Consider the following 15350-nt stretch of genomic DNA (forward strand, 5'->3'; position numbering starts at 1 on the left):
TGGCCCTGGGTCCGACCAGCGATGCACCATCCTGATCACCGGCAGCGTGTAGAGAGAAAGGGAGATAGGAGGGGGATGGGTAGCACGCCTATCGAGCCGTTGGCAACGAGCGGGAAGCTTGCGAGCCCATGACCAACGAGCGCGAGAAGTTCCTTAGACGCCGTTCCTCCCATACGAGCCTCCCTCCCCATTGGCGAGCACGGGAAGTTTGCGTCTATGCCTGGTCCCGTCCCCACCACCGACGCTGAGGAAGTAGGGAATGCACGGTCCGGATGCAAATGCGAGTGGCGCAACGACACTTGACGGAGAGAGAGAGAGGAGGGACAAGGCAGCAGGTGGGGAGTGGGGCCTACCATCATGTATATGGCAGTGTATAGAAGATGTGTTATATTTGCAAAGGAAATATAACGGTACAAATCCAAAGACAGAATCTGATTATTCAGATTTTGGGTACGATTGCATCCAGGTGCCAAAAATCCACTCTGCTTCTAAGTGGTGGAAAAAAAGTTCAGTGATACAAGTTAATATTAAAAATATAAGGCCGTGAAAAAAAATAACTTACTTTTTTAAGTCAATGATGGAATGGGCTAATAAGCTAACGCTATATCCAGCTAACGTTTACAGACTGGATGATACAATAACTGAAGTAACATGATTGTCATTCTTCTAAACATATATGGATTAGTATTTTTTTTTAAACTACCATGGACAACGGGAATCATCATACATCTATTAGGATTTTCTCTATGCATAGGATACTTACAAAAATATAATAATATAACATATATAGGCTAAAATTATACAAAAGCAAATTAAGTAATAAAATGGTTTTGCTATAGAGAAGTCGATCGACTAATTTTTAGTTACAGATAATTCGACGTGCTGACCGTTTGATCTTAATCTAACGGCAACACGTGGGAGATGGGAGAGGGATGACATTCAATTTTTTTAATCCAACCGGCTCTAATGTGGATTTAAATTAAGTTTTTTTCCTAAAAATCAATTGTCTGTGAAATAGCCACGCCCATAATAGAAATAGCTCATGCATATAGGTTACAATTTCAGTCATAGCCCGTGCATTTCGCGTGGGCCAGAAGTTCCGGCCTGTGACTGCGCAGTGCATAACGGTTCGATTTTGGGGACCCCATATAAATACCCCTTCGTCCCCAACGGGTATCTTACCCAAGCTTCAAGCCAAGAACAGCCCACTCTCTCTCAAGAACACCAAAAGTCAATTCCTTCTAGATCTCTCTTCATAGAGCTTCCACCTTGTTGATTCTTTGAGGATTGGAGGAGAAGAGATAGATTTAGGGTTTCACCAAAGCAAAATAGTTGATTCCCCTTGTTTCCTTTGTGGATTTTGTTACTCTTGTGATTTTGGGATCCCTAGCTGGATAGAGTCTCCTCAAGGCCACATCCTTGGTGTGGTGGGGCTTGTGGATTCGGAAAGAAACCTTCAATTAAGTTGTGGAGACGTGCTCTTCTTCTCGGATTGGAAGCTTCCAATTAAGTTGTTGAGAGAGCCCCAATCAAGTTTGTAAGGGTTGGCGTTCGCGCTCAAGGAAGTCATTAGTGGAGCTCACCTCGCCTTTGTGGTGTTGTGAGAGGAGAATAGAGTGATCCTTTGTGGTGCCTCTACCTTTGAGGTCGAACACTCCTCCAAACGGAGACGTACACCTCCCCAAAAGGTGGAACTTTGGTGTCAAATCTTCGTCTTAGCGTGTGGTATCATTCTTGCCCCTTTACTTACTTGCAAAGTTTAATTGATTATCTATTGCTTGTGCTTGTGCTTCGGCTATTGCATCATACTAGAGGTGTGCATCATTTAGACGTTTTAGTGAACCCATGTATTGATGCTTGTATCCCAAAAAAGTGAAAAGAAAAGGTAAAATTGTTAGTCGCCTATTCACCCCTCCTCTAGTCGACCATACCAATCTTTCAATTGGTATTAGAACCAGGTTTCTTAAATAGTCTTAACTGCTTTAAGAGTATGGCCGACGTGAGTGAGGTGGTTGGAAACAAAATCAGATAAATTCATCTGAAAAGAGGAGGAAAAAGACAGAGGATTGGAAACAATATTAAACCTAATTCCTAAAATCTTTGAAAATTTTAGATTAGAAAATGAAATTCCTTGATCAAAAGAGATCAACGGATTAAAAATTGATATCCATTGCCATTTGGGGCAGAGATCAGTGGATTGCAGTCAAATTTGTATTCAAATTACTGCACCACCGCTTGCTCATCTCCTAGAGCTTATGGATTTCATAATTCACCGGATGCAACCAAATAAAATCCAGAGATAAAGAGATCAAATCGAATAGGGCAAGGGAAAGGGCAAATATGAAGACAAAGATCCAAAAGTGAAGCTCTGTACCTACTCCCAGCAACTGCGATGGATGGGGCTAGCTAGGGCCTAGGGCTAGGATGGAGGATGCGGCGGGGTCGCTCCTGGTCGTCAGAGGGAGACGACGGGTCGTCGCTGACGCGTGGTCGCCGAAGGGACGCGAGCGAGCTCGCTGGGGATTTGTTCCTGATGTGCAGGGTCGTGGAAATGTCGCCCATGGAAGAGCCGAGGAAAAAGGCCGGTATCCTTCCCCCTCTGTGGGCTACCAAAGGCGCTTGTGGGCTCCCCAGGGTCAATTCGGCACATGGTTTTTTGACCTAGGGAATCAACGGGTTCCCTGCGGGGATTCGGTCTACGAAACAAAACCTTAGTAGAGATGTAACAGTAAACTGAGGAGTTTTTCAGTCCCTTGTTGCTTTTAGCATTGGAGCTGCTACTTGCTCCGATTCCAATTTTTTGAAATTTGGCATTCTTGCTTTTTTTGAGAAACATCTGACTTTATTAATTCAATAAACAAAGTACAAGATCAAAATTGAAACGAAACCAACAACAAGAAACCCTAATGAAGCTAAAAGTTACATCAAAATTCTTTGAAGTAGACAACTCTTAATCCGTCATCCGTATCTTGAAAACTCTCCATGTTTCCGGTGATGAAATCACAAAAGATCAAAACTACACAAGCTAGACTAACTTTATATGTTTTGAATAGCCGCATGAGTCGCTCACCGCAACCGATGAGAACCTAATATCGTTGAACACACTCTGGCCGGGGACACACCCCTTGCAAGGCAGGTTGTCGATCTGCTGATTCGTCGCCGAACCGACTAGAAAGAAGACCAAAACAACGAAAAAAAAAGCGTGAGATCCGCTAGCTCCATGGAGTAGATAGTGTTGACTACGCCAGGAAGAGGATGGAGCCGGGAGACTATTATTCCATACGTCGTCGTCTCCTCCACCAAGACGCCGTCGCGAGGACACAAAATCTCACAAAAAAGATATACAAACTGCAGCCCGACGTTGATATATGATTACCCCGTCAGCCGATGCCTTGTCGGTGGTCGAAGATGAGGGGGAAAAAACGCTGATTCGAACGCTCTGCCGGCTATGGTTCCGCCTGGCTCCTGCTGGCGGCTACGGCTAAGCAATTGCTCACACTGATTTGGCTATTTGGCATTCTTGCAGTGGAGGCGATGCCGTGCCAAAAGCAAAATTCGCAATTTTGTCACACGAAGGCCCGAATCCGGTTACCAGCATACCCGAACCAATGTTTAAGGGCCAGTACCAAAGGCCTAGTGCCCCCTGCCGAAAGGCCCAGACACCCTAGTAAAAACGCTACTTTCCCCACGATTCCACCACTCCACCCCGATCCGCCGCCCCCAACCCAAGCCGCGAGAGTCCCGACCCGAGCCAGCTCGCCTCCCGCCTGCCCTGCTGCACCGATTGCCCTCCCAACCCTGGCTAGATGATTCCACCGCCCCCGCCGCCGTCATTTCGCCCTCACTCCCTAGTTCGTCTTCCTCAGCCCTTCCACCGTGGTACTCCCTCTGTGTCCATCTGAGTACGACTCCAATAGTTCCACCTTGTTTCTCCGTGTCCGAGTCCAACTACAAGAGCTCGCCTTTCTGTCGTTAAATACCAGTTAGATCCACAAGTTTGACAAGGATCCGTCTCCATGTTCAGCAAGTATGATGATGGCTCGCTGCATCCGCCGACTCTGCGCCTCAAATCCGGCGACTGCGATGGCGACGACGGCCCCATGGAGGAAGTCCTCCTCGAGAAATTCGCCTACATCGTCGACGAGCGGAACCACACCACCGCCACTTCCAAGACAAGGGACAACAAGGATATGCAGGTCACCTTCTTCCTTACTCCGCCGCCGCGCGTCTCCTACTTCTCCTGCGTCTGCACGGAGAAAGTGAACTACTTCGTCTCCGAGCCTAAGATAATCGCCGCGGAGGGTAACCTGGCCCTCATCGTCTTGGGGCTCGGATCATTGTGCGGCCGAGGCCGCACCGAGCATGACTAGTACGTCTACCGGGGCCCCGTCCGTGATGGGGGGCGGCCGATGCTCAGGCTGCTCGGGCACCCCCCTGACCCCGACCTTTTCCTGCACGGCAGACCATACTACTTCCATGATGATGAGGTTGGACTCCTGCGGTACCACATCAACCGCGACCACATCACCACTCTTGGTCGTGGTCATAACAACCGGCACGACTATGAGTACATGGTAGCCGCAGTCTGCGCTCGGTATGCCGAACCGGATCAGTACGACCTCTACACCTATGACTCCACAACTCAGGATTGGGCGCGTCAGTCCACCACCCTGCCGGAACCGGACAGACAACAACTTTTGGGGTATCAGTGTGAGAGGGTGATCACCGTGGGGGGAGACGCCGGCACCATGGGCTGGGTCGACTTCGGTCGGGGTATCATCCTCTGCGACCTGCTCCGGAAGGAGACCAGCCCCAAGCATCTTCGCTACATTAAGCTGCCAGACCCGATCGAGCCAGACAATAGGCTCCGCTGCACACCGCGGTGGTTTCAGGACATCGCCTGTGTTCAAGGCCGGATCAAGTTACTTGAGCTGCAGATGGACATCTGGCAGCCGTTCTCACGCACTGATGGCCCCTATGTCCAAACTGGTTGGACAGCTGTCCAATGGAGCAGGACGGTGGAGGACGACAGCTCGGAATGGTGCCTGGACAAGGAGCTCAGCGCTTCTGAGATCATCATCCCCGCGGATATCGAAGAAATGCTGCCTAGGCTGCCGGACAACGGTGGCAAAGGCACGGTGTTGGAGAGGTTACACGTTAAATATCCCACACTCAGCTTGCTGCCTGGTGATGATGTTGTCTGCTTCATGGCTAAGCTCGACGAATACGACGATGACGCATGGATGATTTCCCTTGACATGAAGAAGAACACTCTGGTAGCAGTGGCACAGTTTGCGACTCAGAGAGGCTTCCGCGCCTTCAGGAAAACCACCATCTCCAAGTATCTCACCACGGCTCTAGGTAATTACATCACCATTTTCTTTCTACCATTGGATCGCATGCCTAATTTCTGTACACTAGATGGTAAACTGATTTATATGTTGAGGGGCAGGGGAAGTGGGGGAGTTAGTACTTGTGGTCAAAGACAAAAACTAATACAGGGGATGCTTTGCTGCTTGCAGGTAGTACAAAACATAACGTGAAACGACCGGGGTGTCGTTGCCAGGATTCTCTCACAAGAAGCTGCGTCCGACCTCTTCCAGGTATCATGATCAACAAGGGGAAGGAACAGGTGAAGGCATGGATGATATGGACCTGGAGTAATTAGGGCATTGTTCCTTTATTATTGCCAAGAAACCCCTGGGTGGTCCGAATTTTATTTATTAAGGTTATGTACGGCTCAGTAGGAATGAAGGGTGTCAAGGCTCAAGGGAGACAATATTCTAAACTCTCTTCAGATGATGTTGGCTCTGCCCGGCCGAATTGTTGTAACATCCCAAATTTTTTAAATACGGATGTTTGCATCTTTTTATTTCTTATGCATATCACTTTGATCGTATCTTAAAATATTAATGTTCGTTATGATGCATTATTGAAAGTGTTTGAAATGGTGTTTTGGAATGTTTTAGGTCGAGAGAAATTGATTTGAGAATTTTCTAGAATTTAAAAATGCATTCTAGGATTATATATATATTAGGTCTAAATATAACATTTGCAAAAATCATTGACAGATGGACCATACATCACTCAACTATTCCTAAATGTGGTGATAAGAGTTTATAATAATAACTTAGAAGAGAACAAAATGATTAAAAAAGATCCTGCAGTAAAACAATAGAGATTAACCTGGGTATGTAAATTCAGTAGGAGTGGAGGTAGCATTAATTGGGGAGTTTGAGTAGCAAAATTACAGGAAGAAAGCAATCAGTTTATGGACCATACGTGTTGGTGTGTGCATGCGATTTCTCCTGATTGTCTATGCGTGGTTTTCTAAGTAATAATTCCTGGCACTGACGGCCGGCGCGCTTTAGCCGTTCGCAAGGGCTCCTGTTGCTACTCCCTCCGTTCCAGGGCTCCTGTTGCTACTCTCTCCGTTCCATATTAATTGTTTCAGATTTGTCTAAATAGATGTATCTATAACTTAAAAATGTCTAGATACATGTAATATTTCGACGCTTAATATGGGACGGAGGGAGTACCATACACATATGCCTTTTCTCTTGTTCACTTATTAAACTCAACTTATTAGTGCTAAGTTTAGATTATCAATTAGATCGTGTTTTATTGTGTAGTTGAGTTGTAAAACACTAGAAGCTGTGGCTTGTGTGCACTAGAGAGCTAGATGCGACCAATTAAGTGCATGCAGGAAAGCTGGTACTGTGTTTAGTTTAGAATAGTTGCACGTAGCTGCTAGATGTGAGGAGATAAGCATGTGTGTTAATTACGCAGCTGCATGCATGGGCCGGGTTGACCGAGTCGTGTGTGGCCGTTGGGAGAAGGCTGTGCAATTAAGTGCTAACCGTATGCATGCTAGCTACGGGTGAGTAAAAATCGGATCAGCCGGTGCGTGCGTGTGCGTCGTTTCCCTATAATCAGTTTCCCACGGACAGCGACCTGCCCCTAGCTCCACCGCCCCCGCATCCGCCCCGACGTGCTCGCCGTGGAGGACGCTGGACGAGCCGCACTGTACGTCGCCGGTCGGGTCGTGCCTAGCTGCCTCGTCGCCTGATCCAGGTCTCCCCGCACCACCCCTCCCTCCGCCTCTCCTCTCCCAATCTGTTCTCGATCTCTCTGCACGTACGGGAGAGGCCAAAATAGGAGAATTAACAGACGCTGTTTCTGTTGAATCTTTTTGGTTTACCCGATCACTGATTATTGGGATTGGGTAGCCCATCGCCTGCGTGCTACTCCGACGTACACCGGCATCTACATCTTGGACTGCTCGCCTTCGGGTTCTTCGATGAGTCCGCTCTCGGCAACGACATATATGGCAACCCGACCACAACTACGTACGCCGACCTCGGCTATCTTCAGCACGGCTTCTTCAACCTGATCTATCGGCAGCTGCGCCCTTACGCTCGGCTATCTCGACATTTGCACAAAGTAAGGGCTATCATACGCGCGCATGAGCTAGCTCCTTGTTAGTTGCTACTCTAGCAGTCTAGCTAGTCGGGGGATATTGATGTTAGCCTTTGGCTCCTCTTCTCCAGTCTGACCGTCTGCGATGCTCCCGGCCGCTACGACTGTGGGGGGATGTTATAGAGTATATTTGCTAGTTTAGTTATTGTGTATCGTAGACTGCCATTTGTATCCGTGGGTTGCCTAGCTTGGCTCCCAAGTCTTGTACTCTATATAAACTGCCTAAGGACTCAATGCAATCCATCCATCCAATTACACCAATTCTATTCTCCTGCACATCCTAATATGACTGCGCCCTAACTGTACTGTTGCTGATGACCAAATCCTAAGTAATAGCACGCTATTTGAAAGCAAGTCACACAAGCCGTAATTCTATTCTCCTGCACATCCTAGCTAGCCTGATGAATTTACCGCTTCTCGTTATTGTATTCATGTGTGCTTATGTTACACTTCTTCATCCTTTAAGAAGAACTGAAGCTTCAGACTCCTTGGTGCTCTTCTCAGGAGCTTGGAGCTATATATTGCCGTTCTCCAATATATGTGCATCTGTAACACATTGCAGGCGTGACTCCACCATCTAGCTCTACTTGGCACAACCTTCTACTGACCTGGTTTAAAAAAAATGTAGTATTTGCTCTGGCCCCTGATAGACCACTTTTAGTATGTTGCCTCAATGATGTAGAATGTCTATTTTCCTTATTGGATACTTCTATGTAATATGTAATCTGCATGGCTACATTGCAGAGGTTAATCCAGTTTATTTCAGGAATCAATCAACATGCTTAATTTGCGATTTTTGGAATTATTTATATCTTTATGTTATTTATTCGTATTCTTCATGCTATTCTGACAAATAGGAGCCACCAGCCATGACGAGGAAGCACCGTCCCGGCCGCCTCCTACCTGGTAATTTTCTGTCTGGTGCAGACATAAATGTTAATGTTATGTTTCACTTGGTTACCGTAGCTTACTAAAATCAGGAAAGTATCGTGTTGGACTTCCAATCGGTCATTTTGACAGCAATTACCTGAAAAACTAAGACATACAATGATTAGGATGTTGCATATATTGCATCTTCTTGATTGTTTTTCCATGATAAACAGAGTTAGAAAGAAAACGTGATCCGCGGAATCCTGCTTATAGTTATAGAATGGTACATGCTTCAGTCTCAATATTACTTTTTTTTTGCGAAAGACAATCTCAATATTACTCAGGGAATGTGTCCAGTCTGTACAGATTATGCTAATATCATTGTCAATTATCTCTTTATAGATTCAAAATAAGATGAAGACGGACTGCACAGAGGAAGCTGAATATCACTTTTTGCAAAAGATGTGTGGAGCTCATAAACTTAGATCTCATGAAGCGTGGTACAAAAAAGTTGTCGTCGTTAGTATTGGACGACTTAAAGGAAAATTTGCTTAGAATTACTGAAATGAAGTTCGAACACAAACCACTGCAAAGTAAGTGGTATAAGCTAAGATACTATTACCAACTAGTCATGGATTATGAACGGAATCGAATAATGGGAAAAGATTTGATGAAGAAAGCAAAGGTACTCCTTTGCGCACACATGTTATTTTGTTAAATCTTGATGGTTAGTTCTATATTGCCTATTATTGTTGGATAATTTCAATGTTGTTTGGATTTCAGAAACAAACATAGGATGTTCATGGATATTGTAAAAGGTCAAAAAGTTAATTATTTTGCATTGCTAGAGATGCTGTTTGAAGATGCGAAAAGTGGCAGCCAGGTATACTCCTAATTCTTTCTCTCTGCTATGTTCACGAAGCCTTCTGATTTAATTGTGAATAATCCTCTTTGTAGTTTGTAGATATGATCTCATCTATCTATGGCCATCTGTATTACCAAAACTTTATTCTCTTATATGGGGAGTTTGACGCGTTACTGTAGAATTAAATGGTTGAGCATGTTCAGGTAGTACTGTGCCTGCCCCTGTATCACTGTGTGAAGTTTGTTGGAACAAGCCGCCTGAGCAAAGCATAAATATTTGGTGGATCAACTGCCACATCTTTTTTTATTTGAATCATTTTCCTAACTATTCCAACTTACTTGAGCAAACATGTATTTGCTTATAATTTATTTATTAGGCTTCGTTCCTTTTGCAGAAAATTGATGCTGTCAACCTGTGTGGTGTCCCTGCAGAGGAGGTGACTGAGGAGCTGCTGTTGGCTTCTGATGCGGCTGCTGGTGCCGAGCAAGTCTAATTCTTGCTTTTCTATTAACTTATCTTTCTGTTTGGTGTGCTGGAGATATATTTCTCTCTAATCTTTTGCTATGTCTAAGACTTGAGTGTGTTAAGTTGGAACATCCGAGGTTTGAATGCTCGGCTAAGCAACAAGCTTTAAGAACTCATTAATGCGTCTGGCTGTGCTATAGTTTGTTTGCAAGAAACGAAAAAGTTTCATTTTGATCATTCGTTTATTCGGTCCTTTTGCCCCAAGCGTCTGGACAAATTCGCTTATGTGGCTTCAAATGGCGCTTCAGGGGGGCTCATCACTGTTTGGAATAGTTCATTCTTTACAGGAGAAATTATTTATGAGGAGATTTTTGGTCTGGTCATTCACTTTGTATCCACTCAATGCGGCACTGATTTTTACTTAGCAAATATATACAGCCCCTGCCGAGGAATTGACAGAGAAAATTTTGTTGCTTGGCTCTATGGTCTTGACATCCAACCTCATAGCTTATGGATGCTGCTTGGAGACTTTAATTATATTCGCTCGCATGAGAATCGAAGTAGGGCGGGAGGCGATCCTAATGACATGCTGTTATTCAACGACATTATCCGCTCTCTTTTGCTCTCTCTGAAATTGCCATCAAAGGAAGATCCTTCACCTGGAGTAACATGCAATCATCTCCTCTCATGGAGCATCTTGATTGGGTTTTTACATCGATTGAGTGGGTTACAAAATTCCCAAACACATCTGCTGCCCCCTTGCGAAGCCTGTTTCTGACCATACTCAAGTGCTTGTCCAGATTCAGTCTCATATTCCTAAAAGCACCATTTTCAGATTCGAAAACTTCTGGCCGTCTCATCCGGGGTTCTTTCAAGTAGTTAGCACATGCCGGCTGACTCCGGTCCGAGCTTCTTCGTCAGCTACTACTGTAGTTGCAAAGTTAAAAAATGTTCGACGAGGCCTCAAGCACTGGAGCAAGTCTCTGTCCAAACTCTCCCTTTTTTTTTTTGCAGGGAAATAAAACTTCAATTAATCAGGAAATCCGTTACAGTCCTTACACATAGCACGTAAAATAAATCTTGGCTTTTCCCCTAGCCAACACCTAGTGTGTTTTTCAGTTCTTCCACGATTCGCAAGGCAATGAGCCACACCATTCTGGTCTCTGCAAATCTTGACACAACGGACACCTGAGCCACACCATTCTGGTCTCTGCAAATCTTAACACAACGGACACCTGAGGTTGTGTATTGCCGCTATACGATTGCTATAGCGGGATAGATTTGCCGACTGGTCTTCAACGAGTGCCAAAGCTTCTGCACAATCAGTTTCAGCCAAGAAAACAGAATCAGTCCAGGCGATTCCAAGTTGCAGACCAAAAATAGCGACTACGGAGTATATTTTTTCAGGAACGCATAAATGCCAACGTTAATCTCATAAAAAAACAAGTTAAATTGCACGTTAACACACACACCATTGTACATTTGTACATACAGCATGACCACATCAACAGCCAAACACTCATCTCGTTTTGCGACGTAAAATTCACATCTCAGAAGTGTTACACGTACAACCAACTAAAACCGACTAACTGAAGAAACTTGACATCAACATTAGTACATTTCAGTGTATTACAAAGACCACCTAGCTCACACCTTCACACGACAAATTCGACATCAACATAGTACAAAGGAGCTATCGACCACGTACGTTGCCTACTTTCTCTTCTGCCGACCTATCGATTCTTTAGCTACAGCGTGCGCTGCTGCGCTCGCCATGGAAGACTTCTTCAAGTTCCCCTTTGGGTCCAGTGCTTTCCGAATCTTGAACACCGCCCACGCAACTCCAAGGGCATTGCCAGTGGCGTGAAGGTAGTCTTGTGTTATCTCGCCTGCTTGGTCACCGTACCTGCACAAAACCAATATCAAGGATCGTAACCAGTATTAGGCAGTGCGTATTTTGGTAGAAACAAGGATCAAACAATAATTGATTTAAAAAATTGCTCATGACTCCTTTTTGAACCAAACTCTCATCTTATTTAGATTCAGTGCTTAATTTTCATTACTAAGATTGTCTGAAGTATGGCTATTTTGCTGCAACTTTGCTTCCTTTTTTGGTAAGACTATATTAGACTCTCTGCTGTTACACTGACAGACAAGTAGGAGTAGTACTGTACACATAATTATTTGCCTTCCGAAATGGAAGACAAATACACAACACATTAGCTATGCATTGTGTTAACGACAATAGGGTTTCACATAATTAAACTTACACAAATGAACATTTGAATGAAATAGATACACAATACAGAGTACATTACCTGTGTGTTACAACTGAAGTTGTGACAACTGAAGATGTTTGCATCACGTTCTTCCCAGACACCTCAACAGCATCCCATACTTTACCTGAACCATTGATTATTAAGTGCGAATTAGCTAATCAAAATGAGTGATGCAGCAACAATTATTCGTATCACATCTGATCTAAGGAGGTTGCATGCTATAAAATCTTATTGCGGACAATGTTAGGATACTTGCATTCAATCTAGTCTTAGTAAGCCAAGTTGTAAACTGCCCTTTCGGATTCCATTGTATTGGTACAGACTTCATTATGAGCATATTAGCTCTTTCAGCTTTGTTTAAAATCACTTCCGAGTCATAAACTTAACTGTCAGTTTTTTTGCAGGTAAGAACACACCCAAGTTTTTTAGGGAAGGAGCTCCTCCTCAGACTTAAATGAAGGCATCTGTTGCATAGATCTTACTAGTAAACACTTCGGGATTTGCAAGAGAAGTCATACAATGTAAAACATAACAAACAAAATCTCTAACCATAACATGATTTGATTTTATCTAGTGCTTTGTGAACTTGAACATTAATTCAGTCCATCTAAGATCATATGTATGGAAAACCCATTTCATTTTTAGTTCAGAATAGAACCGATGTGCGTTTGTTCCTTAGAAACCACAACGCATTATCAAGACTTCTAACTTCTAAGTTCTAACTTAAAAATGCACTAACTAGAAAACACCAAATATCCTATATAGCATTATATCCAATCCTTCTACAAGAATATAGATACCACCAGTTCAACTTCGTATAAGCAAATTTAACATGTAAAACTAGTGACAGAAGCGTACCAAATCCATCGAGTGAAGCAAGAATAACTTCGCCAGGCATTAATTTGAAGAACTTCTGGGCAGGTTTCGAGTTCAACACAGTGCTGGTAACAAACCCGGAGACCTTGAGAACTCCTGATAGGATTGAATTTGCCACCCTGTTGGACATTTTCGTAACTCTTCTAGCCCTGAGGAGGACAGAGCAGAAAATCGTAAGGGCATATAAAATTGCTTGCGCAGTTCAATAAAAATGATAAAAATAAATAACCGAAAGAGAAATGAGAATTCTCTTCAGTGAAAGGGAGATGAGGAATACCCCATACTGTTGAAAATAAAAGTAGAACTTCCAAATATATTTCCGTTAAGAAAGCCCGATACTGGATTGCACCTTATTGATTATTGCATATATGTGGGCAATGCCAAAAATATCTCTGGTTGCTATCAAGAGATGCCAGGTGCCTTCCAGGATAGGAAGCAACTAGTTCAATAATGGAAACTGGTGGTGTTGGCTAAGTTCACTGTCAATTCACCATAATAATCACCCAAAGATGAATGGCCCCCTCCAGATGCAACAACTGAGATGATTATGTGGTTCAAATACCGACCGATCACCCAGCTATTGTCAAATGTGAATCAAACTTACTCATTAAATTCAAATCATCTAATACTACAACTTAACCAGAGCAGTGGCATTCTAAATTGTGCGGAGAATCTAATTCGTCACATTTCACATAAAGACTGTAATTCTAAATCATTACATTCCACACAAAAATTGTATCGAACCTAATCCAGCGTGAGATACTCTGTGACATACGAATATACAAGACCGTAATAGTAAGCTAATAAAGAGAGTAGAAAGTTTCTTCACCATCCATACCTCTTCATCCTCCTGAGGGAGCTCGGCTTCACCTGCGCCGGCTTCCCGCTCGGCCCCACGCTCTTCTTCAACACCGCCTCCCCGCATTTCAAGCCCCCTGCTGTGATGTCCCCGCACCAGATGATGCCCCTTACCAGCTGCCCCGAACCCTTGGCGATAAGCCTCGCCACTGATGAGCTGTAGTCGTCCACGTTTGGTGCGATTGTGGTCCAGAACGCCGCCGACTGCTCCTCCATTAACTCCTTCTTGTCCCCGACGGCCTCCTCCGGAGTGATCTCCGTCACCGCCCTCGTGTCCATCACCTCCGACTTCTCGTTCGCCGCAGCATCCACTTGCTTCACGGAGAAGGTCGTGTACTCCTTGAGCACCGTGTCCAGCTCCTCCAGGACTTTCTCCTGCCCTTTCCCCGCGACCGTGAGCCCGTAGCTCAACGCCGACTCCCCGTCCGCCGCGTCCTTCTCCGCCTCGGCGGCCTCCTCCGCGTCGTCCGGGTGGTCGGTATGCGGGACGTGGAGCGAGAAGAAGTAGTGCGCGGCGTCGAGCTTGACGGCGGCGACATCGCGGGCGAGCGGCCACTGCACGGGCTCCTGCGCCTCGCTGGACCGCCCGCCGCCGCTCAGGAAGCGGAAGAGGCCGCGCCGCTGCTGGGACTTGTCCGGGGTGAGGCGCGCGAGGACGGCGACGGCGTGGTCGCCCTGGCGGAGGCGGACGATGGAGAGCGTGCCGGCGCCGAGGTCGAGGCTGCGGTCGGGGTCGACGAGGTGGAGCTGCGTGCCCGGCACGGCGACGAGGGTCTCCTCGACGGTGGGCGGGGCCGGGGCGGCGTCCTCCGCCGCGTCGGCCGGGAATAGGTCCTCGGCGAGTTCCCGGGGGTCGACGGTGGGGTAGAGCGAGGCGCCGGTGGCGCCGGCAGCGGGGGGATTGGAGTGGAAGGCTGCGTTGTGGTCGGGGTGGGATTGGGCTACCTCAGGGTAGAGGCTCTTCTGGTTGGTGTTGGAGGCGGAAGCCATGGCGGATTCGCTTCGCTCGCTGCTGGTCGGCTGTGTGTCGTGTCACCGTTAGCGGATCGAGACGGAGGATGAAATGAAACGGGAGAGGGAGGAGGGGATTCTAATACTACTCGAAGTGTGGAACCGGCGAAGGCGACGGTTGATTCGCGGTGGCGTTCAGGGACGCGGAGATTTTCTGCACTCGTGACGCCGACGCGAAACTGGTCGGCTGACGCGCTCAGCTGTTCCGTTCCAGGGATCCCCGCGCAGCACACCGGAAGCTACAGAGATGGTGGTGGTAAAGGAGGATCCGGGTTTCCGATAGACGAGAGACTTTCGAAGAAAGGAGCCAGAAGCAAAGCGGGAACGACGCGTAGACGCCGTGGGGAAGGCCCTGGGGGACAGCTCACCGGCCACGGAGACGCGAGGGACAGAACAGCTTTTCCGAAGCATTGACGAACCCGGCCGCTCTCGCTTCGGCGTTCGGAGCGTTGTCGTTCTGTTTAAAGAAAGCAAAGCATAAGAGAAAAGGCAAAATTTAGGATTGGCATAGGATGACACTTGCTAAGGAATTGTGTCCAACTTCAGTTTTTTATCTATACTCGTCTAAAAAATACGGACCGCTGCGTTTTCACCGCGTCTTTCGTCGCCTGTCAAACTCCTTCGTACCCCTTCGTCGGCCTCCCGTC

General features: G+C 46.1%; 2 protein-coding genes and 1 long non-coding RNA gene across 3 annotated transcripts; 2 read left to right on the forward strand and 1 right to left on the reverse strand.

Moving 5' to 3' along the window:
* The first annotated feature begins 3732 nt into the window (after positions 1 to 3732).
* On the forward strand, positions 3733 to 5809 carry LOC106865707. Its single transcript, XM_014896333.2, has 2 exons — positions 3733 to 5361; positions 5523 to 5809. Exons 1-2 carry the CDS (start codon positions 4410 to 4412, stop codon positions 5666 to 5668), a joined length of 1098 nt encoding a protein of 365 aa, XP_014751819.1. The 5' UTR covers positions 3733 to 4409; the 3' UTR covers positions 5669 to 5809.
* A 2488-nt stretch (positions 5810 to 8297) lies between these two features.
* Positions 8298 to 9859, forward strand: LOC104581825. The gene is made up of 4 exons (XR_730008.2): positions 8298 to 8385; positions 8752 to 9034; positions 9133 to 9232; positions 9609 to 9859. It is a non-coding gene; the product is annotated as an uncharacterized LOC104581825 (long non-coding RNA).
* A 1252-nt stretch (positions 9860 to 11111) lies between these two features.
* LOC100842789 (protein EARLY-RESPONSIVE TO DEHYDRATION 7, chloroplastic) lies at positions 11112 to 14972 on the reverse strand. Its single transcript, XM_003558312.4, has 4 exons — positions 13673 to 14972; positions 12817 to 12983; positions 11998 to 12082; positions 11112 to 11585 (listed from the first exon to the last, which is right to left on the reverse strand). Exons 1-4 carry the CDS (start codon positions 14680 to 14682, stop codon positions 11393 to 11395), a joined length of 1455 nt encoding a protein of 484 aa, XP_003558360.1. The 5' UTR covers positions 14683 to 14972; the 3' UTR covers positions 11112 to 11392.
* Positions 14973 to 15350: the final 378 nt, after the last annotated feature.

This window comes from Brachypodium distachyon, chromosome 1, assembly GCF_000005505.3.
Source record: "Brachypodium distachyon strain Bd21 chromosome 1, Brachypodium_distachyon_v3.0, whole genome shotgun sequence".
Taxonomy (NCBI): domain Eukaryota; kingdom Viridiplantae; phylum Streptophyta; class Magnoliopsida; order Poales; family Poaceae; genus Brachypodium; species Brachypodium distachyon.

Coding starts and splice junctions, on each gene's coding strand:
- LOC106865707 (XM_014896333.2), top strand. CDS start 4,410: ATGCTCAGGCTGCTCGGGCACCCCCCTGACCCCGACCTTTTCCTGCAC. Junction 5,362..5,522: donor GTATCTCACCACGGCTCTAG/GTAATTACATCA, acceptor TGCTGCTTGCAG/GTAGTACAAAACATAACGTG.
- LOC100842789 (XM_003558312.4), bottom strand. CDS start 14,682: ATGGCTTCCGCCTCCAACACCAACCAGAAGAGCCTCTACCCTGAGGTA. Junction 12,984..13,672: donor TCCCTCAGGAGGATGAAGAG/GTATGGATGGTG, acceptor TGTCCTCCTCAG/GGCTAGAAGAGTTACGAAAA. Junction 12,083..12,816: donor TGCTTCACTCGATGGATTTG/GTACGCTTCTGT, acceptor TCAATGGTTCAG/GTAAAGTATGGGATGCTGTT.